This window comes from Bombina bombina, chromosome 5 (genome assembly GCF_027579735.1).
Source record: "Bombina bombina isolate aBomBom1 chromosome 5, aBomBom1.pri, whole genome shotgun sequence".
Classification (NCBI taxonomy): Eukaryota; Metazoa; Chordata; class Amphibia; order Anura; family Bombinatoridae; genus Bombina; species Bombina bombina.
Genome location: NC_069503.1, coordinates 11361871 through 11388397, shown reverse-complemented (window position 1 = coordinate 11388397; position 26527 = coordinate 11361871). Strand labels below are relative to the sequence as shown.

Here is a 26527-nt window from a genome sequence, read left to right as displayed (position 1 = left end):
TCATAGGGCCTTATAGATCCCCTTGAATGATGGCGAGTCCATCAATTTATATTATATTAATATAATTATATATTATATATATATTACTCACATGTCACTTTTGTCTTCTTACACCCCTACCAATTGACACATGCGCTGTTTTATGTCTTGTTCTCCCCTCATCACTTGCATTCATATTAACCTATATAAAACTATCTGATGTCATATACACCAGCAGATCTCTCATCACTTATTACCTATGATTATCTATCCCTTCGTCCCTAGCTCCCACGGCACATCTTGCAATATATATTATATTACATTTCATTCCATTTATTATTTCCCTATTTTCAACTATTTTCACTGTTTTCATCCCTTACATATAGTATACCTTGGTATCCCACGTAGATATCATGTCACGCACTTGTATGATCACCATGCCCTTGTCTCTACACTGCATATCCAGCCATATCTCTGGTTGCTTATGCACCAGCATCCCCTCACATTGTCCATGATCCACTCTCATATCATTAGGTTAGGTTTCAATATTAGCATGACCCGCTGTAGTGATATTATTATCTTTATAAAATCCCCTTTCCCCGCATACCTGTGCTTTTAAGTAATTTTTGTATGGCATTAACCCACATAAACCCTTTCACATTATTACGTTAAGCACTGTTACATATGCACGCCCCTTTGTTTACACTCAGCCACACACTATTGGCTGTTCCTGTATGACACCTTGTTCCTCTTGTCTTACACCCCCTTCCCACATATTTGATGTTGATTACTATTGGTGTAATCCGTCACACCTTCATTGATGTCATTGGTCACGTGGTTCTGTTTTCTTATTAGCCACACGCGATAGGCTGATCGTGCCCAACACTTGACATCTTAGTACCACCACATACCCCAGATCGCAACTATTGCCGATATATGTAACGGCTTAGTCTCATAGGAAATCTAATAAAACGGTTTAGATTGTAGTTGTTTTACCACTAGTCAGATCCACAAATAATGATTTATCCTACCCGAGACTCTAAGATTCAGCTAGTCCTACACGCCCCCTGCTCTGACATCACTGTTCCTACGGAACACAGTAAACTAATGTTCTTTACTAGATATTAGTATTTTAACCCCTAGTTTCAGTAGCACCTTTAGCAATAGCCTCATATATGAATTAAAATTCAAATAGGATATAGTAATAAATTACACAGTGTGTAATAGAATTGTTTCAAAGTTCAATAGATACTTATACCAATTTTTCCCTGCCTTAGGGTGCGATTTACTAACATACTGTTTCCATACAGCTTAGCAAAATTATGTAATTCTTTGGGTATATGTATGATAATAGCATGTTGTCTTTATGATAAGAGATTGTTTGCTTAACTTTTATTATTGTTAATTTTTTGAACATTTGCTTAAGTCTTGCACCATTGATCCCTATTTTGCATATTGGTATGCCCCATTAGGGGTGTGAAATTTTTCTGATCATTGATTGGTTATCAACTAGTTTAAATATGGCAGCTCTGAGAATGTTTGTATAGCCTGATGAAACAGTGTGTACCACTGAGAAACGCGTTGCTGTTTTTATTGTTATTAAACCTTTTAATATATTTTTATATTCTCTGGTTTCTGCCTTATCATTTCTCTCTCTCCCTGGGCCGAGCCTGGTGAACTTCCTCTGGCCTCCATTACCAGGATTCCGCTGGATCTCTGGTCACTAGGATCTGGCTGGATATCTGCTGTTTAGCTACACTTGTACTCCCTTTTGGACATCCCTGGTGAGACGAGGATCTCCATCTGTGTGCTCCATCCACTGTGGTCGACCGTGTAGTTCCGGACTGCTATTTCTGCACTTTATTGTGCGCTTCCAATTGTGAGTAGGATTCTTGTGATCATTCTGTGTTTGTCATTATCTCATTGATCTGCACCATGTGGTGCCCTCTATCTAATTCCTTCTAGATTTTTCATCTGTGTTCCTGGCATAACACTCTGGAGGAGCGGCCTATATTCCATCTTCTCTCTGGATTTTTGCCCACCCTCGCACCATCTGGGCCCTTATCTTTGGACTCTGCTGGACTTGATAAGTAACCTCTTTGTTTGGACTTACATCCACTTTCTTATATATCCATATTAATTGTTATTGTGTTATTTTATATTATTAATATTCTTTCTTTTTTATATTATCAATATTTTTATTTTTATTTTTTCTTTATCTTTACATATCTTTATTGCTAAATGGGTTTTCATAGTAGTCGTATATTTATCAATCTCAATTATTAGAAGTTAGGATTTTGTCTTATTACTATCTATTGTTGATAGATCCATTCCCCTTACATTTAACACTATGTTGAAGGGATCATTTATCCCAAGTTTAATAATACCATTTATCTGAATTTATTTTTTATTTTTCGCTAATATAGTCTAGGCGCCTCTTATTAGTGCCCTGGTGACTTCTGTGTCCCCATTGGCACTAAATTTCTTCTTTATTAACACACACACACAGACCTGAGGTGACACACACACACAGACCTGAGGTGACACACACACACAGACCTGAGGTGACACACACACACACAGACCTGAGGTGACACACACACACACAGACCTGAGGTGACACACACACACACAGACCTGAGGTGACACACACACACACAGACCTGAGGTGACACACACACACACAGACCTGAGGTGACACACACACACACAGACCTGAGGTGACACACACACACACAGACCTGAGGTGACACACACACACACACAGACCTGAGGTGACACACACACACAGACCTGAGGTGACACACACACACAGACCTGAGGTGACACACACACACAGACCTGAGGTGACACACACACACAGACCTGAGGTGACACACACACACACACACAGACCTGAGGTGACACACACACACACAGAATTGAGGTGACACACACACACACAGACCTGAGGTGACACACACACACACAGACCTGAGGTGACACACACACACACACAGACCTGAGGTGACACACACACACGCAGACCTGAGGTGACACACACACAGACCTGAGGTGACACACACACACACACAGACAGACCTGAGGTGACACACACACACGCAGACCTGAGGTGACACACACACACGCAGACCTGAGGTGACACACACACACAGACCTAAGGTGACACACACACACACAGACCTGAGGTGACACACACACACACAGACCTGAGGTGACACACACACAGACCTGAGGTGACACACACACACACAGACCTGAGGTGACACACACACACACAGACCTGAGGTGACACACACACACACAGACCTGAGGTGACACACACACACACACAGACCTGAGGTGACACACACACACACACACACAGACCTGAGGTGACACACACAGACCTGAGGTGACACAAGGGTTGCCACCTTGGCCATGTTTTCCTGGAAACTTATGAGTTACACATGTTGCAGGGAGGGACACAAATAGTGCCCATGGACAGCAGTATCCCTGTTCCTACCTGCACACCCTGCAGCATGTGTAACTAATAAGTGTGCAGGAAAACATGGCTGAGGTGGCAACTCTAGGTGACACACACACACACACACAGACCTGGGGTGACACACACACACACAGACCTGGGGTGACACACACACAGACCTGAGGTGACACACACACACACACACACAGACCTGAGGTGACACACACACACACACACGCAGACCTGAAGTGACACACACACACACACACACACGCAGACCTGAAGTGACACACACACACACACGCAGACCTGAGGTGACACACACACACACACCTGAGGTGACACACACACACAGACCTGAGGTGACACACACACACAGACCTGAGGTGACACACACACACACCTGAGGTGACACACACACGCAGACCTGAGGTGACACACAGACCTGAGGTGACACACACACCTGAGGTGACACACACACACACACCTGAGGTGACACACACAGACCTGAGGTGACACACACACACAGACCTGAGGTGACACACACACACACACAGACCTGAGGTGACACACACAGACCTGAGGTGACACACACACACACAGACCTGAGGTGACACACACAGACCTGAGGTGACACTAGGGTTGCCACCTTGGCCATGTTTTCCTGGAAACTTATGAGTTACACATGTTGCAGGGAGGGACACAAATAGTGCCCATGGACAGCAGTATCCCTGTTCCTACCTGCAAACCCTGCAGCATGTGTAACTAATAAGTGTGCAGGAAAACATGGCTGAGGTGGCAACTCTAGGTGACACACACACAGACCTGAGGTGACACACACACACGCAGACCTGAAGTGACACACACACACACCTGAGGTGACACACACACACACCTGAGGTGACACACACACACACCTGAGGTGACACACACACACACCTGAGGTGACACACACACACACCTGAGGTGACACACACACACACAGAGACCTGAGGTGACACACACACACAGAGACCTGAGGTGACCCACACACACAGAGACCTGAGGTGACCCACACACACAGAGACCTGAGGTGACCCACACACACACACAGACCTGAGGTGACACACACACACACAGACCTGAGGTGACACACACACACACAGACCTGAGGTGACACACACACACACACACAGACCTGAGGTGACACACACACACACACAGACCTGAAGTGACACACACACACACACCTGAGGTGACACACACACACAGAGACCTGAGGTGACACACACACACACCTGAGGTGACACACACACGCACACGCACACCTGAGGTGACACACACACGCACACCTGAGGTGACACACACACACACGCAGACCTGAGGTGACACACACACACGTGAGGTGACACACACACACACCTGAGGTGACACACACACACACCTGAGGTGACACACACACACACACCTGAGGTGACACACACACACCTGAGGTGACACACACACACACACACACCTGAGGTGACACACACACACCTGAGGTGACACACACACACAGAGACCTGAGGTGACCCACACACACACACACACAGACCTGAGGTGACACACACAGACCTGAGGTGACACACACAGACACACACACACACAGACTTGAGGTGACACACACACACACACACACAGACTTGAGGTGACACACACACACACACACACAGACCTGAGGTGACACACACAGACTTGAGGTGACACACACACACAGACTTGAGGTGACACACACACACACATAGACTTGTGACACACACACACACACACACACACAGACTTGAGGTGACACACACACACAGACTTGAGGTGACACACACACACACACACACAGACTTGAGGTGACACCCACACACAGACCTGAGGGGCTGGTATACATTGGGCAGGGTACCCTCACAATATATTTATAAAATCATACAATAGGGGCAGGAAGGAAGCATTTCTGATGGATTGCCTCACGTTAGCTACTGAAAGTGTAAGTGAGGAAGTTGTGTACTGACGCACGGTGTTGTCAGGTCATATCCTACATTTTATCCCTAATGTGACAGGGTGGAGAAGCTGTGTGATGCAGAGGTTGCTGAAGAGGTCTCCATATGCACAAAATAGCAGGCATATGTTCCCTACATATATCATATTATGTGACTGTTTACAGTCGGGAAAGGCTGGTTCACCTTTATAGTGAATATCTACAGTTTGTCATTATTATGCAAAACCTGCTAGTGAATGTAAATCTCATACAATTAGTGTCTGTGTGTGAAAACATATGTGTGAGTGTGTATATATAGTCTGAGTGTGTATATATAGTCTGAGTGTGTATATATAGTCTGAGTGTGTATATATAGTCTGAGTGTGTATATATAGTCTGAGTGTGTATATATAGTCTGAGTGTGTATATATAGTCTGAGTGTGTATATATAGTCTGAGTGTGTATATATAGTCTGAGTGTGTATATATAGTCTGAGTCTGTGTGAGTCTGAGTCTGTGTGAGTCTGAGTCTGTGTGAGTCTGAGTCTGTGTGAGTCTGAGTCTGTGTGAGTCTGAGTCTGTGTGAGTCTGAGTCTGTGTGAGTCTGTGTGAGTCTGAGTCTGTGTGAGTCTGAGTCTGTGTGAGTCTGAGTCTGTGTGAGTCTGAGTCTGTGTGAGTCTGAGTGAGTCTGAGTGAGTCTGAGTGAGTCTGAGTGAGTCTGAGTGAGTCTGAGTCTGAGTGAGTCTGAGTCTGAGTGAGTCTGAGTGAGTCTGAGTCTGAGTGAGTCTGAGTGAGTCTGAGTCTGAGTGAGTCTGAGTGAGTCTGAGTGAGTCTGTATATAGTAAAAGGGCTAATCAGTGTGCCCGGGGAGTGAGAGGGCTAATCAGTGTGCCCGGGGAGTGAGAGGGCTAATCAGTGTGCCCGGGGAGTGAGAGGGCTAATCAGTGTGCCAGGGGAGTGAGAGGGCTAATCAGTGTGCTAGGGGAGTGAGAGGGCTAATCAGTGTGCCCGGGGAGTGAGAGGGCTAATCAGTGTGCCAGGGGAGTGAGAGGGCTAATCAGTGTGCCAGGGGAATGAGAGGGCTAATCAGTGTGCCAGGGGAATGAGAGGGCTAATCAGTGTGCCAGGGGAATGAGAGGGCTAATCAGTGTGCCAGGGGAATGAGAGGGCTAATCAGTGTGCCAGGGGAATGAGAGGGCTAATCAGTGTGCCAGGGGAATGAGAGGGCTAATCAGTGTGCCAGGGGAATGAGAGGGCTAATCAGTGTGCCAGGGGAATGAGAGGGCTAATCAGTGTGCCAGGGGAGTGAGAGGGCTAATCAGTGTGCCAGGGGAATGATAGGGCTAATCAGTGTGCCAGGGGAATGAGAGGGCTAATCAGTGTGCCAGGGGAGTGAGAGGGCTAATCAGTGTGCCAGGGGAGTGAGAGGGCTAATCAGTGTGCCAGGGGAATGAGAGGGCTAATCAGTGTGCCAGGGGAATGAGAGGGCTAATCAGTGTGCCAGGGGAATGAGAGGGCTAATCAGTGTGCCAGGGGAATGAGAGGGCTAATCAGTGTGCCAGGGGAGTGAGAGGGCTAATCAGTGTGCCAGGGGAATGATAGGGCTAATCAGTGTGCCAGGGGAGTGAGAGGGCTAATCAGTGTGCCAGGGGAATGAGAGGGCTAATCAGTGTGCCAGGGGAATGAGAGGGATAATCAGTGTGCCAGGGGAGTGAGAGGGCTAATCAGTGTGCCAGGGGAGTGAGAGAGCTAATCAGTGTGCCAGGGGAATGAGAGGGCTAATCAGTGTGCCAGGGGAGTGAGAGGGCTAATCAGTGTGCCATGGGAGTGAGAGGGATATTCTTTATTATTACAACCTTCTGGGAACTCAAATTTTTACTTAATATCATTTGCATTTACTGGAAAAAAAATACAGCATCAGACCTAACAACATTACCCTCTCTCTCTCTCCCTCTTTATCTGGGTCAGCACATACAGACAATACCCTCTCTCTGGGTCAGCACATAAAGACAATACCCTCTCTCTGGGTCAGCACATACAGACATTACCCTCTCTCTAGGTCAGCACATACAGACAATACCCTCTCTCTGGGTCAGCACATACAGAATTACCCTCTCTCTGGGTCAGCACATACAGACATTACCCTCTCTCTCTCTCTGGGGGAGCAAATAGAGACATTACCCTCTCTCTCTCTCTCTCTGGGGCAGCACATACAGACAATACCCCCCCCCCCCCCCTTCTCTCTCTCTCTCTCATGGGCAGCACATACAAACATTACCATCTCTTTCTCTCTGGGTCAGCACATACAGACATTACCGTCTCTCTCTCTCTCTCTTTGGGGGAGCACATACAGACATTACCCTCTGTCTCTGTCTCTCTCTGGGTCAGCACATACAGACATTCCCCTCTCTCTCTCTCTGGGGCAGCACATACAGACATTACCCTCTCTCTCTCTCTCTGGGGCAGCACATACAGACATTCCCCTCTCTCTCTCTCTGGGGCAGCACATACAGACATTCCCCTCTCTCTCTCTCTGGGGCAGCACATACAGACATTACCCTCTCTCTCTCTCTCTGGGGCAGCACATACAGACATTCCCCTCTCTCTCTCTCTGGGGCAGCACATACAGACATTCCCCTCTCTCTCTCTCTCTGGGGCAGCACATACAGACATTCCCCTCTCTCTCTCTCTGGGGCAGCACATACAGACATTACCCTCTGTCTCTCTCTCTGGGGCAGCACATACAGACATTACACACTCTCTCTCTCTCTCTGGGTCAGCACAAACAGACAATACCCTCTCTCTCTCTCTGGGGCAGCACATACAGACATTACCCTCTCTCTCTCTCTCTCTGGGTCAGCACATACAGACATTACCCTCTCTTTCTCTCTAGGGCAGCACATACAGACATTACCCTCTGTCTCTCTGGGTCAGCACATGCAGACATTACCCTCTCTTTCTCTCTGGGGCAGCACATACAGACATTACCCTCTCTCTCTCTCTCTGGGGCAGCACATACAGACATTCCCCTCTCTCTCTCTCTGGGGCAGCACATACAGACATTCCCCTCTCTCTCTCTCTGGGGCAGCACATACAGACATTACCCTCTCTCTCTCTCTCTGGGGCAGCACATACAGACATTCCCCTCTCTCTCTCTCTGGGGCAGCACATACAGACATTCCCCTCTCTCTCTCTCTCTGGGGCAGCACATACAGACATTCCCCTCTCTCTCTCTCTGGGGCAGCACATACAGACATTACCCTCTCTCTCTCTCTGGGGCAGCACATACAGACATTACACTCTCTCTCTCTCTCTCTGGGTCAGCACAAACAGACATTCCCCTCTCTCTCTCTCTGGGGCAGCACATACAGACATTCCCCTCTCTCTCTCTCTGGGGCAGCACATACAGACATTACCCTCTCTCTCTCTCTGGGGCAGCACATACAGACATTACCCTCTCTTTCTCTCTGGGGCAGCACATACAGACATTACCCTCTGTCTCTCTGGGTCAGCACATACAGACAATACCCTCTCTCTCTCTCTCTGGGGCAGCACATACAGACATTCCCCTCTCTCTCTCTCTGGGGCAGCACATACAGACATTCCCCTCTCTCTCTAGGGCAGCACATACAGACATTACCGTCTCTCTCTCTCTCTCTCTTTGGGGGAGCACATACAGACATTACCCTCTGTCTCTCTCTCTCTCTGGGTCAGCACATACAGACATTCCCCTCTCTCTCTCTCTGGGGCAGCACATACAGACATTCCCCTCTCTCTCTCTCTGGGGCAGCACATAGACATTCCCCTCTGTCTCTCTCTCTGGGGCAGCACATACAGACATTCCCCTCTGTCTCTCTCTCTGGGTCAGCACATACAGACATTACCCTCTCTCTCTCTCTCTCTGGGTCAGCACATACAGACATTACCCTCTCTTTCTCTCTAGGGCAGCACATACAGACATTACCCTCTGTCTCTCTGGGTCAGCACATGCAGACATTACCCTCTCTTTCTCTCTGGGGCAGCACATGCAGACATTACCCTCTCTTTCTCTCTGGGGCAGCACATACAGACATTACCCTCTGTCTCTCTGGGGCAGCACATACAGACATTACCCTCTGTCTCTCTGGGTCAGCACATACAGACATTACCCTCTCTCTCTCTCTGGGTCAGCACATACAGACATTACCCCCTCTCTCTCTCTGGGTCAGCACATACAGACATTACCCTCTCTTTCTCTCTGGGGCAGCACATACAGACATTACCCTCTCTTTCTTTCTGGGGCAGCACATACAGACATTACCCTCTCTCTCTCTCTGGGTCAGCACATACAGACATTACCCTCTCTCTCTCTCTGGGGCAGCACATACAGACAATACCCTCTCTCTCTCTCTCTCTGGGTCAGCACATACAGACATTACCCTCTCTCTCTCTCTGGGGCAGCACATACAGACATTACCCTCTCTCTCTCTCTGGGTCAGCACATACAGACATTACCCTCTCTCTCTCTCTGGGTCAGCACATACAGACATTACCCTCTCTCTCTCTCTGGGTCAGCACATACAGACATTACCCTCTGTCTCTCTCTGGGGCAGCACATACAGACATTACCCTCTGTCTCTCTGGGTCAGTAAATACAGACATTACCCTCTCTCTCTCTCTGGGTCAGCACATACAGACATTACCCTCTCTCTCTCTCTGGGTCAGCACATACAGACATTACCCTCTGTCTCTCTGGGTCAGCACATACAGACATTACCCTCTCTCTCTCTCTGGGGCAGCACATACAGACATTACCCTCTCTCTCTCTCTGGGGCAGCACATACAGACATTACCCTCTCTTTCTCTCTGGGGCAGCACATACAGACATTACCCTCTCTCTCTCTATGGGTCAGCACATACAGACAATACCCTCTCTCTCTCTCTGGGGCAGCACATACAGACATTACCATCTCTCTCTCTCTGGGGCAGCACATACAAACAATACCCTCTCTCTCTCTCTGGGGCAGCACATACAGACATTACCCTCTCTCTCTCTCTGGGGCAGCACATACAGACATTACCCTCTCCCTCTCTCTGGGGCAGCACATACAGACATTACCCTCTCCCTCTCTCTGGGGCAGCACATACAGACATTACCCTCTGTCTCTCTCTGGGGCAGCGCATACAGACATTACCCTCTGTCTCTCTCTGGGTCAGCGCATACAGACATTACCCTCTGTCTCTCTCTGGGTTAGCACATACAGACATTACCCTCTGTCTCTCTCTGGGGCAGCGCATACAGACATTACCCTCTGTCTCTCTCTGGGTCAGCACATACAGACATTACCCTCTGTCTCTCTCTGGGTCAGCACATACAGACATTACCCTCTGTCTCTCTGGGTCAGCACATACAGACAATACCCTCTCTCTCTCTCTCTGGGTCAGCACATACAGACATTACCCTCTCTCTCTCTCTGGGGCAGCACATACAGACATTACCCTCTCTCTCTCTCTGGGGCAGCACATACAGACATTACCCTCTCTCTCTCTTTGGGGGAGCACATACAGACATTACCCTCTGTCTCTGCCTCTCTCTGGGTCAGCACATACAGACATTACCCTCTCTCTCTCTCTGGGGCAGCACATACAGACATTACCCTCTCTCTCTCTCTCTGGGGCAGCACATACAGACATTCCCCTCTCTCTCTCTCTGGGGCAGCACATACAGACATTCCCCTCTCTCTCTCTCTGGGGCAGCACATACAGACATTACCCTCTCTCTCTCTCTCTGGGGCAGCACATACAGACATTCCCCTCTCTCTCTCTCTGGGGCAGCACATACAGACATTCCCCTCTCTCTCTCTCTCTGGGGCAGCACATACAGACATTCCCCTCTCTCTCTCTCTGGGGCAGCACATACAGACATTACCCTCTGTCTCTCTCTCTGGGGCAGCACATACAGACATTACACTCTCTCTCTCTCTCTCTGGGTCAGCACAAACAGACAATACCCTCTCTCTCTCTCTGGGGCAGCACATACAGACATTACCCTCTCTTTCTCTCTGGGGCAGCACATACAGACATTACCCTCTGTCTCTCTGGGTCAGCACATACAGACAATACCCTCTCTCTCTCTCTCTGGGGCAGCACATACAGACATTCCCCTCTCTCTCTCTCTGGGGCAGCACATACAGACATTCCCCTCTCTCTCTCTCTCTAGGGCAGCACATACAGACATTACCGTCTCTCTCTCTCTCTCTCTTTGGGGGAGCACATACAGACATTACCCTCTGTCTCTCTCTCTCTCTGGGTCAGCACATACAGACATTCCCCTCTCTCTCTCTCTGGGGCAGCACATACAGACATTCCCCTCTCTCTCTCTCTGGGGCAGCACATAGACATTCCCCTCTGTCTCTCTCTCTGGGGCAGCACATACAGACATTCCCCTCTGTCTCTCTCTCTGGGTCAGCACATACAGACATTACCCTCTCTCTCTCTCTCTCTGGGTCAGCACATACAGACATTACCCTCTCTTTCTCTCTAGGGCAGCACATACAGACATTACCCTCTGTCTCTCTGGGTCAGCACATGCAGACATTACCCTCTCTTTCTCTCTGGGGCAGCACATGCAGACATTACCCTCTCTTTCTCTCTGGGGCAGCACATACAGACATTACCCTCTGTCTCTCTGGGGCAGCACATACAGACATTACCCTCTGTCTCTCTGGGTCAGCACATACAGACATTACCCTCTCTCTCTCTCTGGGTCAGCACATACAGACATTACCCTCTCTCTCTCTCTGGGTCAGCACATACAGACATTACCCTCTCTTTCTCTCTGGGGCAGCACATACAGACATTACCCTCTCTTTCTTTCTGGGGCAGCACATACAGACATTACCCTCTCTCTCTCTCTGGGTCAGCACATACAGACATTACCCTCTCTCTCTCTCTGGGTCAGCACATACAGACATTACCCTCTCTCTCTCTCTGGGGCAGCACATACAGACAATACCCTCTCTCTCTCTCTCTCTGGGTCAGCACATACAGACATTACCCTCTCTCTCTCTCTGGGGCAGCACATACAGACATTACCCTCTCTCTCTCTCTGGGTCAGCACATACAGACATTACCCTCTCTCTCTCTCTGGGTCAGCACATACAGACATTACCCTCTCTCTCTCTCTGGGTCAGCACATACAGACATTACCCTCTCTCTCTCTCTGGGTCAGCACATACAGACATTACCCTCTGTCTCTCTCTGGGGCAGCACATACAGACATTACCCTCTGTCTCTCTGGGTCAGCACATACAGACATTACCCTCTGTCTCTCTGGGTCAGCACATACAGACATTACCCTCTCTCTCTCTCTGGGGCAGCACATACAGACATTACCCTCTCTCTCTCTCTGGGGCAGCACATACAGACATTACCCTCTGTCTCTCTGGGTCAGCACATACAGACATTACCCTCTCTTTCTCTCTGGGGCAGCACATACAGACATTACCCTCTCTCTCTCTATGGGTCAGCACATACAGACATTACCATCTCTCTCTCTCTGGGGCAGCACATACAGACATTACCATCTCTCTCTCTCTGGGGCAGCACATACAAACAATACCCTCTCTCTCTCTCTGGGGCAGCACATACAGACATTACCCTCTCTCTCTCTCTGGGGCAGCACATACAGACATTACCCTCTCCCTCTCTCTGGGGCAGCACATACAGACATTACCCTCTCCCTCTCTCTGGGGCAGCACATACAGACATTACCCTCTGTCTCTCTCTGGGGCAGCACATACAGACATTACCCTCTGTCTCTCTCTGGGGCAGCGCATACAGACATTACCCTCTGTCTCTCTCTGGGTCAGCGCATACAGACATTACCCTCTGTCTCTCTCTGGGTTAGCACATACAGACATTACCCTCTGTCTCTCTCTGGGGCAGCGCATACAGACATTACCCTCTGTCTCTCTCTGGGTCAGCACATACAGACATTACCCTCTGTCTCTCTCTGGGTCAGCACATACAGACATTACCCTCTGTCTCTCTGGGTCAGCACATACAGACAATACCCTCTCTCTCTCTCTCTGGGTCAGCACATACAGACATTACCCTCTCTCTCTCTCTGGGGCAGCACATACAGACATTACCCTCTCTCTCTCTCTGGGGCAGCACATACAGACATTACCCTCTGTCTCTCTGGGTCAGCACACACAGACATTACCCTCTCTCTCTCTCTGGGGCAGCACACACAGACATTACCCTCTCTTTCTCTTTGGTCAGCACATACAGACATTACCCTCTGTCTCTCTCTCTGGGTCAGCACATGCAGACATTACCCTCTCTTTCTCTCTGGGGCAGCACATGCAGACATTACCCTCTCTTTCTCTCTGGGGCAGCACATGCAGACATTACCCTCTCTTTCTCTCTGGGGCAGCACATGCAGACATTACCCTCTCTCTCTCTCTGGGGCAGCACATACAGACATTACCCTCTCTCTCTCTCTGGGGCAGCACATACAGACATTACCCTCTCTCTCTCTCTGGGTCAGCACATACAGACATTACCCTCTCTCTCTCTCTGGGTCAGCACATACAGACATTACCCTCTGTCTCTCTGGGGCAGCACATACAGACATTACCCTCTGTCTCTCTGGGTCAGCACATACAGACATTACCCTCTCTCTCTCTCTGGGTCAGCACATACAGACATTACCCTCTGTCTCTCTGGGGCAGCACATACAGACATTACCCTCTGTCTCTCTGGGTCAGCACATACAGACATTACCATCTGTCTCTCTCTGGGTCAGCACATACAGACATTACCCTCTCTCTCTCTCTGGGTCAGCACATACAGACATTACCCTCTCTCTCTCTCTGGGGCAGCACACACAGACATTACCCTCTCTTTCTCTTTGGTCAGCACATACAGACATTACCCTCTGTCTCTCTCTCTGGGTCAGCACATACAGACATTACCCTCTCTCTCTCTCTGGGCAGCACATACAGACATTACCCTCTGTCTCTCTGGGGCAGCACATACAGACATTACCCTCTCTCTCTCTCAGGGTCAGCACATACAGACATTACCCTCTGTCTCTCTCTGGGCAGCACATACAGACATTACCCTCTCTCTGTCTCTGGGCCAGCACATACAGACATTACCCTCTCTCTGTCTCTCTGGGGCAGCACATACAGACATTACCCTCTCTCTGTCTCTCTGGGGCAGCACATACAGACATTACCCTCTGTCTCTCTCTCTATGGGGCAGCACATACAGACATTACCCTCTCTCTCTCTCTGGGGCAGCACATACAGACATTACCCTCTGTCTCTCTCTGGGTCAGCACATACAGACATTACCCTCTCTCTCTCTCTGGGGCAGCACATACAGACATTACCCTCTCTTTCTCTCTGGGGCAGCACATGCAGACATTACCCTCTCTCTCTCTCTGGGTCAGCACATACAGACATTACCCTCTCTTTCTCTCTGGGGCAGCACATACAGACATTACCCTCTGTCTCTCTGGGGCAGCACATACAGACATTACCCTCTCTCTCTCTCTCTCTGGGGCAGCACATACAGACATTACCCTCTGTCTCTCTCTGGGTCAGCACATACAGACATTACCATCTGTCTCTCTCTGGGTCAGCACATACAGACATTACCCTCTGTCTCTCTCTGGGTCAGCACATACAGACATTACCCTCTCTCTCTCTCTGGGGCAGCACATACAGACATTACCCTCTGTCTCTCTGGGGCAGCACATACAGACATTACCCTCTGTCTCTCTGGGGCAGCACATACAGACATTACCCTCTGTCTCTCTGGGGCAGCACATACAGACATTACCCTCTGTCTCTCTCTGGGTCAGCACATACAGACATTACCCACTGTCTCTCTGGGGCAGCACATACAGACATTACCCACTGTCTCTCTGGGGCAGCACATACAGACATTACCCACTGTCTCTCTGGGGCAGCACATACAGACATTACCCTCTCTTTCTCTTTGGTCAGCACATACAGACATTACCCTCTCCCTCTCTTGGGGCAGCACATACAGACATTACCCTCTCCCTCTCTTTGGGCAGCACATACAGACATTACCCACTGTCTCTCTGGGGCAGCACATACAGACATTACCCTCTGTCTCTCTGGGGCATCACATACAGACATTACCCTCTGTCTCTCTCTGGGGCAGCACATACAGACATTACCCTCTGTCTCTCTGGGGCAGCACATACAGACATTACCCTCTCTTTCTCTCTGGGGCAGCACATACAGACATTACCCTCTCTCTCTCTCTATGGGTCAGCACATACAGACATTACCCTCTCTCTCTGGGGCAGCACATACAGACATTACCCTCTCTCTCTCTCTGGGGCATCACATGCAGACATTACCCTCTCTCTCTCTGGGGCAGCACATACAGACATTACCCTCTGTCTCTCTGGGGCAGCACATACAGACATTACCCTCTGTCTCTCTGGGGCAGCACATACAGACATTACCCTCTGTCTCTCTGGGTCAGCACATACAGACATTACCCTCTTTCTCTCTGGGGCAGCACATACAGACATTACCCTCTGTCTCTCTGGGGCAGCACATACAGACATTACCCTCTCTCTCTCTCTGGGTCAGCACATACAGACATTACCCTCTTTCTCTCTGGGGCAGCACATACAGAAATTACCCTCTGTCTCTCTGGGGCAGCACATACAGACATTACCCTCTGTCTCTCCCTGGGTCAGCACATACAGACATTACCCTCTGTCTCTCTCTGGGGCAGCAAATACAGACATTACCCTCTCTCTCTCTCTCTCTCTCTCTCTGGGGCAGCACATACAGACATTACCCTCTCTCTCTCTGGGGCATCACATACAGACATTACCCTCTCTCTCTCTCTCTCTCTCTCTCTCTCTCTCTCTCTCTGGGCAGCACATACAGACATTACCCTCTGTCTCTCTGGGGCAGCACATACAGACATTACCCTCTGTCTCTCTGGGTCAGCACATACAGACAATACCCTCTCTCTCTCTCTCTGGGGCAGCACCAGGGTCGGCTCTAAGGGGAGGGCTTTGGGGGGCAATGCCCCCCCAAATGGAATGCTGTGCCCCCCAGGGCAAAAGAAGTGATTAAAAAAAAAAAAAAAAAAAAAAAAAATTTTTTTTTACATTTTAAAAGTGACGGAACGTCCAGGGTCCCAAATGTCGCATCAACCATTTGCAGCCACTGGACCCTGGAGATCCGCCACTGGAGGACCCAGCTAATCTCTTTACTGTCCTCTATTTACAACCAGATAACAAATAAAGTTGCATTTCCCTGCTGGTGCTCTCACAGTTAACCTAGGGCTTGCAATGCCCCTCCTCCTGCTAGCCCACTTACTACAGAGCTGAAGTGAGATGATGACATCATCAGACCTCTGCAGGAAGTGCTGGGAGAAGCTAACAGTCAGTGAGAGGGAAGGCAGAAGTAATTTTGTGAAAACACAGCCGTATAACCAATGTGTGTGTGAGAGTAGTATCCCTTCCCTATTGTGATTTATATCCTGGCAGCCACAGATAAAGAAGCAAATTGGGAATTCCTTGGTTTCCCCACTGCAGGTCACACAAAACAAGTGTGCATTGTGCCTGCTTTATCTGCAGTGATCAGTGTAAAACATGTGTCAGATTATAGGTGCTCAAATACACACACTTCAAATGTAGCTGTGGGACAATGAGTGAAATAGCCTTATGTTTATTATTTAGGTGTTTCAAAAGATCTCCTATTTGTCCCCAAGGTTGTTTTAATATATATATATATATATATATATATATATATATATATATATATATATATATACAAAACACGGGGGTGGGGTCAGCACTCTCATGCCGGACCGGGTACACATCCTATGACCCTGCAACATGCACAGCCCTGGGTGCAAACCAGCACTCTCAGGAAGCTGCACTGTTACCAGAGCCACAGGCAGTTAACCCCAGTCAGGCCTGGGTCAGCACATACAGACATTACCCTCTGTCTCTCTCTGGGTCAGCACATACAGACATTACCCTCTGTCTCTCTCTGGGGCAGCACATACAGACATTACCCTCTCTCTCTCTCTGGGTCAGCACATACAGACATTACCCTCTGTCTCTCTCTGGGTCAGCACATACAGACATTACCCTCTGTCTCTCTCTGGGGCAGCACATACAGACATTACCCTCTGTCTCTCTCTGGGTCAGCACATACAGACATTACCCACTGTCTCTCTCTGGGGCAGCACATACAGACATTACCCACTGTCTCTCTGGGGCAGCACATACAGACATTACCCTCTCTTTCTCTTTGGTCAGCACATACAGACATTACCCTCTCTCTCTCTTGGGGCAGCACATACAGACATTACCCTCTCCCTCTCTTGGGGCAGCACATACAGACATTACCCTCTCCCTCTCTTTGGGCAGCACATACAGACATTACCCACTGTCTCTCTGGGGCAGCACATACAGACATTACCCTCTGTCTCTCTGGGGCAGCACATACAGACATTACCCACTGTCTCTCTGGGGAAGCACATACAGACATTACCCTCTGTCTCTCTGGGGCATCACATACAGACATTACCCTCTGTCTCTCTCTGGGGCAGCACATACAGACATTACCCTCTGTCTCTCTCTGGGGCAGCACATACAGACATTACCCTCTCTTTCTCTCTGGGGCAGCACATACAGACATTACCCTCTCTCTCTCTCTATGGGTCAGCACATACAGACATTACCCACTGTCTCTCTGGGGCAGCACATACAGACATTACCCTCTCTTTCTCTTTGGTCAGCACATACAGACATTACCCTCTCCCTCTCTTTGGGCAGCACATACAGACATTACCCACTGTCTCTCTGGGGAAGCACATACAGACATTACCCTCTGTCTCTCTGGGGCATCACATACAGACATTACCCTCTGTCTCTCTGGGTCAGCACATACAGACATTACCCTCTGTCTCTCTCTGGGGCAGCACATACAGACATTACCCTCTGTCTCTCTCTGGGGCAGCACATACAGACATTACCCTCTCTTTCTCTCTGGGGCAGCACATACAGACATTACCCTCTCTCTCTCTCTGGGGCAGCACATACAGACATTACCCTCTCTCTCTCTCTCTGGGGCAGCACATACAGACATTACCCTCTGTCTCTCTGGGTCAGTAAATACAGACATTACCCTCTCTCTCTATCTGGGTCAGCACATACAGACATTACCCTCTGTCTCTCTGGGGCAGCACATAAAGACATTACCCTCTGTCTCTCTGGGGCAGCACATACAGACATTACCCTCTTTCTCTCTCTGGGTCAGCACATACAGAAATTACCCTCTGTCTCTCTGGGGCAGCACATACAGACATTACCCTCTGTCTCTCTGGGGCAGCACATACAGACATTACCCTCTCTCTCTCTCTGGGTCAGCACATACAGAAATTACCCTCTCTCTCTCTATGGGGCAGCACATACAGACATTACCCTCTGTCTCTCCCTGGGTCAGCACATACAGACATTACCCTCTGTCTCTCTCTGGGGCAGCAAATACAGACATTACCCTCTCTCTCTCTCTCTCTCTCTCTCTCTCTCTCTCTCTCTGGGGCAGCACATACAGACATTACCCTCTCTCTCTCTGGGGCATCACATACAGACATTACCCTCTCTCTCTCTCTCTCTCTCTCTCTCTCTCTCTCTCGGTCAGCACATACAGACATTACCCTCTCTCTCTCTCTGGGTCAGCACATACAGACATTACCCTCTCTCTCTCTCTGGGGCAGCACATACAGACATTACCCTCTGTCTCTCTGGGGCAGCACATACAGACATTACCCTCTCTCTCTCTCTCTCTCTCTCTCTCTCTCTCTCTCTCTCTCTCGGTCAGCACATACAGACATTACCCCCTCTCTCTCTCTCTGGGTCAGCACATACAGACATTACCCTCTCTTTCTCTCAGGGGCAGCACATACAGACATTACCCTCTCTCTCTCTCTGGGGCAGCACATACAGACATTACCCTCTCTCTCTCTCTCTGGGGCAGCACATACAGACATTACCCTCTCTCTCTCTCTGGGGCAGCACATACAGACATTACCCTCTCTCTCTCTGGGTCAGCACATACAGACATTACCCTCTGTCTCTCTCTGGGTCAGCACATACAGACATTACCCTCTGTCTCTCTCTGGGTCAGCACATACAGACATTACCCTCTGTCTCTCTGGGGCAGCACATACAGACATTACCCTCTGTCTCTCTGGGTCAGCACATACAGACATTACCCTCTGTCTCTCTGGGGCAGCACATACAGACATTACCCTCTGTCTCTCTGGGGCAGCACATACAGACATTACCCTCTCTCTCTCTCTGGGGCAGCACATACAGACATTACCCTCTCTCTCTCTCTCTGGGGCAGCACATACAGACATTACCCTTTCTCTCTGGGGCAGCACATACAGACATTACCCTCTGTCTCTCTGGGGCAGCACATGCAGACAATACCCTCTGTCTCTCTGGGTCAGCACATACAGACATTACCCTCTGTCTCTCTGGGGCAGCACATGCAGACAATACCCTCTGTCTCTCTGGGGCAGCACATACAGACATTACCCCCTCTCTCTCTCTCTGGGGCAGCACATACAGACATTACCCACTGTCTCTCTGGGGCAGCACATACAGACATACCCTCTCTCTCTCTCTGGGGCAGCACAGACAGACATTACCCTCTCTTTCTCTCTGGGGCAGCACATACAGACATTACCCTCTCTCTCTCTATGGGTCAGCACATACAGACAATACCCTCTCTCTCTCTCTGGGGCAGCACAGACATGACATTAACCCTCTCTTTCTCTCTGGGGCAGCACATACAGACATTACCCTCTCTTCTCTCTGGGGCAGCACATACAGACATTACCCTCTCTCTCTCTATGGGTCAGCACTTACAGACATTACCCTCTCTCTCTCTCTCTCTCTGGGGCAGCACATACAGACATTACCCTCTGTCTCTCTCTGGGGCAGCACATACAGACATTACCCTCTGTCTCTCTGGGTCAGCACATACAGACATTACCCTCTGTCTCTCTCTGGGGCAGCACATACAGACATTACCCTCTGTCTCTCTGGGTCAGCACATACAGACATTACCCTCTGTCTCTCTGGGTCAGCACATACAGACATTACCCTCTCTCTCTCTCTCTGGGGCAGCACATACAGACATTACCCTCTCTCTCTCTCTGGGGCAGCACATACAGACATTACCCTCTGTCTCTCTGGGTCAGCACATACAGACATTACCCTCTGTCTCTCTCTCTGGGCAGCACATACAGACATTACCATCTCTCTCTCTCTGGGCAGCACATACAGACATTACCCTCTCTCTCTCTCTGGGGCAGCACATACAGACATTACCCTCTCTTTCTCTCTGGGGCAGCACATACAGACATTACCCTCTCTCTCTCTATGGGTCAGCACATACAGACAATACCCTCTCTCTCTCTCTGGGGCAGCACATACAGACATTACCCTCTGTCTCTCTGGGGCAGCACATACAGACATTACCCTCTGTCTCTCTGGGTCAGCACATACAGACATTACCCTCTGTCTCTCTCTGGGTCAGCACATACAGACAATACCCTCTCTCTCTCTGGGTCAGCACATACAGACATTACCCTCTGTCTCTCTGGGGCAGCACATACAGACATTACCCTCTGTCTCTCTGGGGCAGCACATACAGACATTACCCTCTGTCTCTCTGGGTCAGCACATACAAACAATACCCTCTCTCTCTCTCTGGGGCAGCACATACAGACATTACCCTCTCTCTCTCTCTGGGGCAGCACATACAGACATTACCCTCTGTCTCTCTGGGTCAGCACATACAGACATTACCCTCTGTCTCTCTGGGTCAGCACATACAGACATTACCCTCTGTCTCTCTGGGGCAGCACATACAGACATTACCCTCTGTCTCTCTGGGGCAGCACATACAGACATTACCCTCTGTCTCTCTCTGGGGCAGCACATACAGACATTACCCTCTGTCTCTCTGGGTCAGCACATACAGACAATACCCTCTGTCTCTCTCTCTGGGCAGCACATACAGACATTACCATCTCTCTCTCTCTGGGGCAGCACATACAGACATTACCCTCTCTCTCTCTCTGGGGCAGCACATACAGACATTACCCTCTCTTTCTCTCTGGGGCAGCACATACAGACATTACCCTCTCTCTCTCTATGGGTCAGCACATACAGACAATACCCTCTCTCTCTCTCTGGGGCAGCACATACAGACATTACCCTCTGTCTCTCTGGGGCAGCACATACAGACAATACCCTCTGTCTCTCTGGGTCAGCACATACAGAAATTACCCTCTGTCTCTCTGGGGCAGCACTTACAGACATTACCCTCTCTCTCTCTCTCTCTCTGGGGCAGCACATACAGACATTACCCTCTGTCTCTCTCTGGGTCAGCACATACAGACATTACCCTCTGTCTCTCTGGGTCAGCACATACAGACATTACCATCTCTCTCTCTGGGTCAGCACATACAGACATTACCCTCTCTCTCTCTCTGGGTCAGCACATACAGACAATACCCTCTCTCTCTCTCTGGGGCAGCACATACAGACATTACCCTCTGTCTCAGCACATACAGACATTACCCTCTCTCTCTCTCTGGGGCAGCACATACAGACATTACCCTCTCTCTCTCTCTGGGTCAGCACATACAGACATTACCCTCTGTCTCTCTGGGGCAGCACATGCAGACATTACCCTCTGTCTCTCTGGGTCAGCACATACAGACATTACCCTCTCGCTCTCTGGGGCATCACATGCAGACATTACCCTCTGTCTCTCTGGGTCAGCACATACAGACATTACCCTCTGTCTCTCTGGGTCAGCACATACAGACATTACCCTCTGTCTCTCTGGGTCAGCACATACAGACATTACCCTCTGTCTCTCTGGGGCAGCACATACAGACATTACCCTCTGTCTCTCTGGGGCAGCACATACAGACATTACCCTCTGTCTCTCTGGGTCAGCACATACAGACATTACCCTCTCTCTCTCTCTGGGGCAGCACATACAGACATTACCCTCTCTCTCTCTCTGGGGCAGCACATACAGACATTACCCTCTGTCTCTCTGGGTCAGCACATACAGACATTACCCTCTGTCTCTCTCTCTGGGCAGCACATACAGACATTACCATCTCTCTCTCTCTGGGGCAGCACATACAGACATTACCCTCTCTCTCTCTCTGGGGCAGCACATACAGACATTACCCTCTCTTTCTCTCTGGGGCAGCACATACAGACATTACCCTCTCTCTCTCTATGGGTCAGCACATACAGACAATACCCTCTCTCTCTCTCTGGGGCAGCACATACAGACATTACCCTCTGTCTCTCTGGGGCAGCACATACAGACATTACCCTCTGTCTCTCTGGGTCAGCACATACAGACATTACCCTCTGTCTCTCTCTGGGTCAGCACATACAGACAATACCCTCTGTCTCTCTGGGTCAGCACATACAGAAATTACCCTCTGTCTCTCTGGGGCAGCACTTACAGACATTACCCTCTCTCTCTCTCTCTCTCTGGGGCAGCACATACAGACATTACCCTCTGTCTCTCTCTGGGTCAGCACATACAGACATTACCCTCTCTCTCTCTCTCTCTCTGGGGCAGCACATACAGACATTACCCTCTGTCTCTCTCTGGGTCAGCACATACAGACATTACCCTCTGTCTCTCTGGGTCAGCACATACAGACATTACCCTCTGTCTCTCTGGGTCAGCACATACAGACATTACCATCTCTCTCTCTGGGTCAGCACATACAGACATTACCCTCTCTCTCTCTCTGGGTCAGCACATACAGACATTACCCACTGTCTCTCTGGGGCAGCACATACAGACATTACCCTCTGTCTCAGCACATACAGACATTACCCTCTCTCTCTCTCTGGGGCAGCACATACAGACATTACCCTCTCTCTCTCTCTGGGTCAGCACATACAGACATTACCCTCTGTCTCTCTGGGGCAGCACATGCAGACATTACCCTCTGTCTCTCTGGGGCAGCACATGCAGACATTACCCTCTCGCTCTCTGGGGCATCACATGCAGACATTACCCTCTGTCTCTCTGGGGCAGCACATGCAGACATTACCCTCTGTCTCTCTGGGGCAGCACATGCAGACATTACCCTCTCGCTCTCTGGGGCATCACATGCAGACATTACCCTCTGTCTCTCTGGGGCAGCACATACAGACATTACCCTCTCTCTCTCTATGGGTCAGCACATACAGACAATACCCTCTCTCTCTCTCTCTGGGGCAGCACATACAGACATTACCCTCTGTCTCTCTGGGGCAGCACATACAGACAATACCCTCTGTCTCTCTGGGTCAGCACATACAGACATTACCCTCTGTCTCTCTGGGGCAGCACTTACAGACATTACCCTCTCTCTCTCTCTCTCTCTGGGGCAGCACATACAGACATTACCCTCTGTCTCTCTCTGGGTCAGCACATACAGACATTACCCTCTGTCTCTCTGGGTCAGCACATACAGACATTACCATCTCTCTCTCTGGGTCAGCACATACAGACATTACCCTCTCTCTCTCTCTGGGTCAGCACATACAGACATTACCCACTGTCTCTCTGGGTCAGCACATACAGACATTACCCACTGTCTCTCTGGGGCAGCACATACAGACATTACCCTCTCTCTCTCTCTGGGGCAGCACATACAGACATTACCCTCTCTCTCTCTCTGGGTCAGCACATACAGACATTACCCTCTGTCTCTCTGGGGCAGCACATGCAGACATTACCCTCTGTCTCTCTGGGTCAGCACATACAGACATTACCCTCTCGCTCTCTGGGGCATCACATGCAGACATTACCCTCTGTCTCTCTGGGTCAGCACATACAGACATTACCCTCTGTCTCTCTGGGTCAGCACATACAGACATTACCCTCTGTCTCTCTGGGTCAGCACATACAGACATTACCCTCTGTCTCTCTGGGGCAGCACATACAGACATTACCCTCTGTCTCTCTGGGGCAGCACATACAGACATTACCCTCTGTCTCTCTGGGTCAGCACATACAGACATTACCCTCTCTCTCTCTCTGGGGCAGCACATACAGACATTACCCTCTCTCTCTCTCTGGGGCAGCACATACAGACATTACCCTCTGTCTCTCTGGGTCAGCACATACAGACATTACCCTCTGTCTCTCTCTCTGGGCAGCACATACAGACATTACCCTCTCTCTCTCTCTGGGGCAGCACATACAGACATTACCCTCTCTCTCTCTCTGGGGCAGCACATACAGACATTACCCTCTCTTTCTCTCTGGGGCAGCACATACAGACATTACCCTCTCTCTCTCTATGGGTCAGCACATACAGACAATACCCTCTCTCTCTCTCTGGGGCAGCACATACAGACATTACCCTCTGTCTCTCTGCGGCAGCACATACAGACAATACCCTCTGTCTCTCTGGGTCAGCACATACAGACATTACCCTCTGTCTCTCTCTGGGTCAGCACATACAGACAATACCCTCTGTCTCTCTGGGTCAGCACATACAGACATTACCCTCTGTCTCTCTGGGGCAGCACTTACAGACATTACCCTCTCTCTCTCTCTCTCTCTCTCTCTCTCTCTCTCTGGGGCAGCACATACAGACATTACCCTCTGTCTCTCTCTGGGTCAGCACATACAGACATTACCCTCTGTCTCTCTGGGTCAGCACATACAGACATTACCATCTCTCTCTCTCTGGGCAGCACATAAAGACATTACCCTCTGTCTCTCTGGGGCAGCACATACAGACATTACCCTCTGTCTCTCTGGGTCAGCACATACAGACATTACCCTCTCTCTCTCTCTGGGGCAGCACATACAGACATTACCCTCTGTCTCTCTGGGGCAGCACATACAGACATTACCCACTGTCTCTCTGGGGCAGCACATACAGACATTACCCTCTGTCTCTCTGGGGCAGCACATACAGACATTACCATCTCTCTCTCTCTGGGCAGCACATACAGACAATACCCTCTGTCTCTCTGGGTCAGCACATACAGACATTACCCTCTGTCTCTCTGGGGCAGCACTTACAGACATTACCCTCTCTCTCTCTGGGTCAGCACATACAGACATTACCCTCTGTCTCTCTGGGGCAGCACATATACAATTATTTCCTAATGACATAACTGACCTAAGACTCTAATCTTGCATAAACTTCCTCCAGTGTAAACATTGCAGCTGCAGGTGCAAACAGTAGGACAAATGACTTACCTAGAAATTTCTTTCTCAGCCAGTACCACCTCATCCTCCACAAGCACAGTCTGCTTACGGCAGAAGTTTAAGGAAAATGGAGCAGGCAGATCCTTGAAACGGCTGGTGGAGTTACCCATTACTGACTGCTCACTCGGTACCTTAACAGGATAAGACTCTCAGCTCACAGTGCAAGACAGGAACTGACCTTTCCTAAACTTCTTTAAGAAACAATACAAAAGCCGAGCCCTGCCCAAAAATTACACAGCTTGTAACTGGCAGCCCCTCAACAAAACTACCGAGCCAGTCAATCTGTGCCCCTGCCCAAAACTGTAGAGCCCCTCAATCTGTGCCCCTGCCCAAAAGTGTAGAACCCCTCAATCTGTGCCCTGCCCAAAAGTGTAGAGCCCCTCAATCTGTGCCCTGCCCAAAAGTGTAGAACCCCTCAATCTGTGCCCTGCCCAAAAGTGTAGAACCCCTCAATCTGTGCACTGCCCAAAACTGTAGAACCCCTCAATCTGTGCCCCTTCACAAAAGTGTAGAACCCCTCAATCTGTGCCCTGCCCAAAAGTGTAGTGCCCCTCAATCTGTGCCCCTGTCCAAAAGTGTAGAACCCCTCAATCTGTGCCCCTTCCCAAAAGTGTAGAACCCCTCAATCTGTGCCCCTTCCCAAAAGTGTAGAACCCCTCAATCTGTGCCCCTGCCCAAAAGTGTAGAACCCCTCAATCTGTGCCCCTGCCCAAAACTGTAGAGCCCCTCAATCTGTGCCCAGCCCAAAACTGTAGTGCCC

The 26527-nt window shown here is 49.6% G+C and overlaps 1 protein-coding gene across 3 annotated transcripts in view; it reads right to left on the bottom strand.

The window, feature by feature from the left end:
• NOS3 (nitric oxide synthase 3) overlaps positions 1-25921 on the bottom strand; it is a 720543-nt gene extending 694622 nt beyond the window's left edge. For all 3 annotated transcript variants that reach the window (XR_008402467.1, XM_053713262.1, XM_053713263.1), the window contains exon 1: positions 25759-25921. Coding sequence is in view for 2 of the 3 variants with exons in the window: in XM_053713262.1 (XP_053569237.1) it covers positions 25759-25877 (119 nt within the window). In the remaining variant the exon portion in view is untranslated. The remainder of the gene's footprint in view (positions 1-25758) is intronic.
• Positions 25922-26527: the final 606 nt, after the last annotated feature.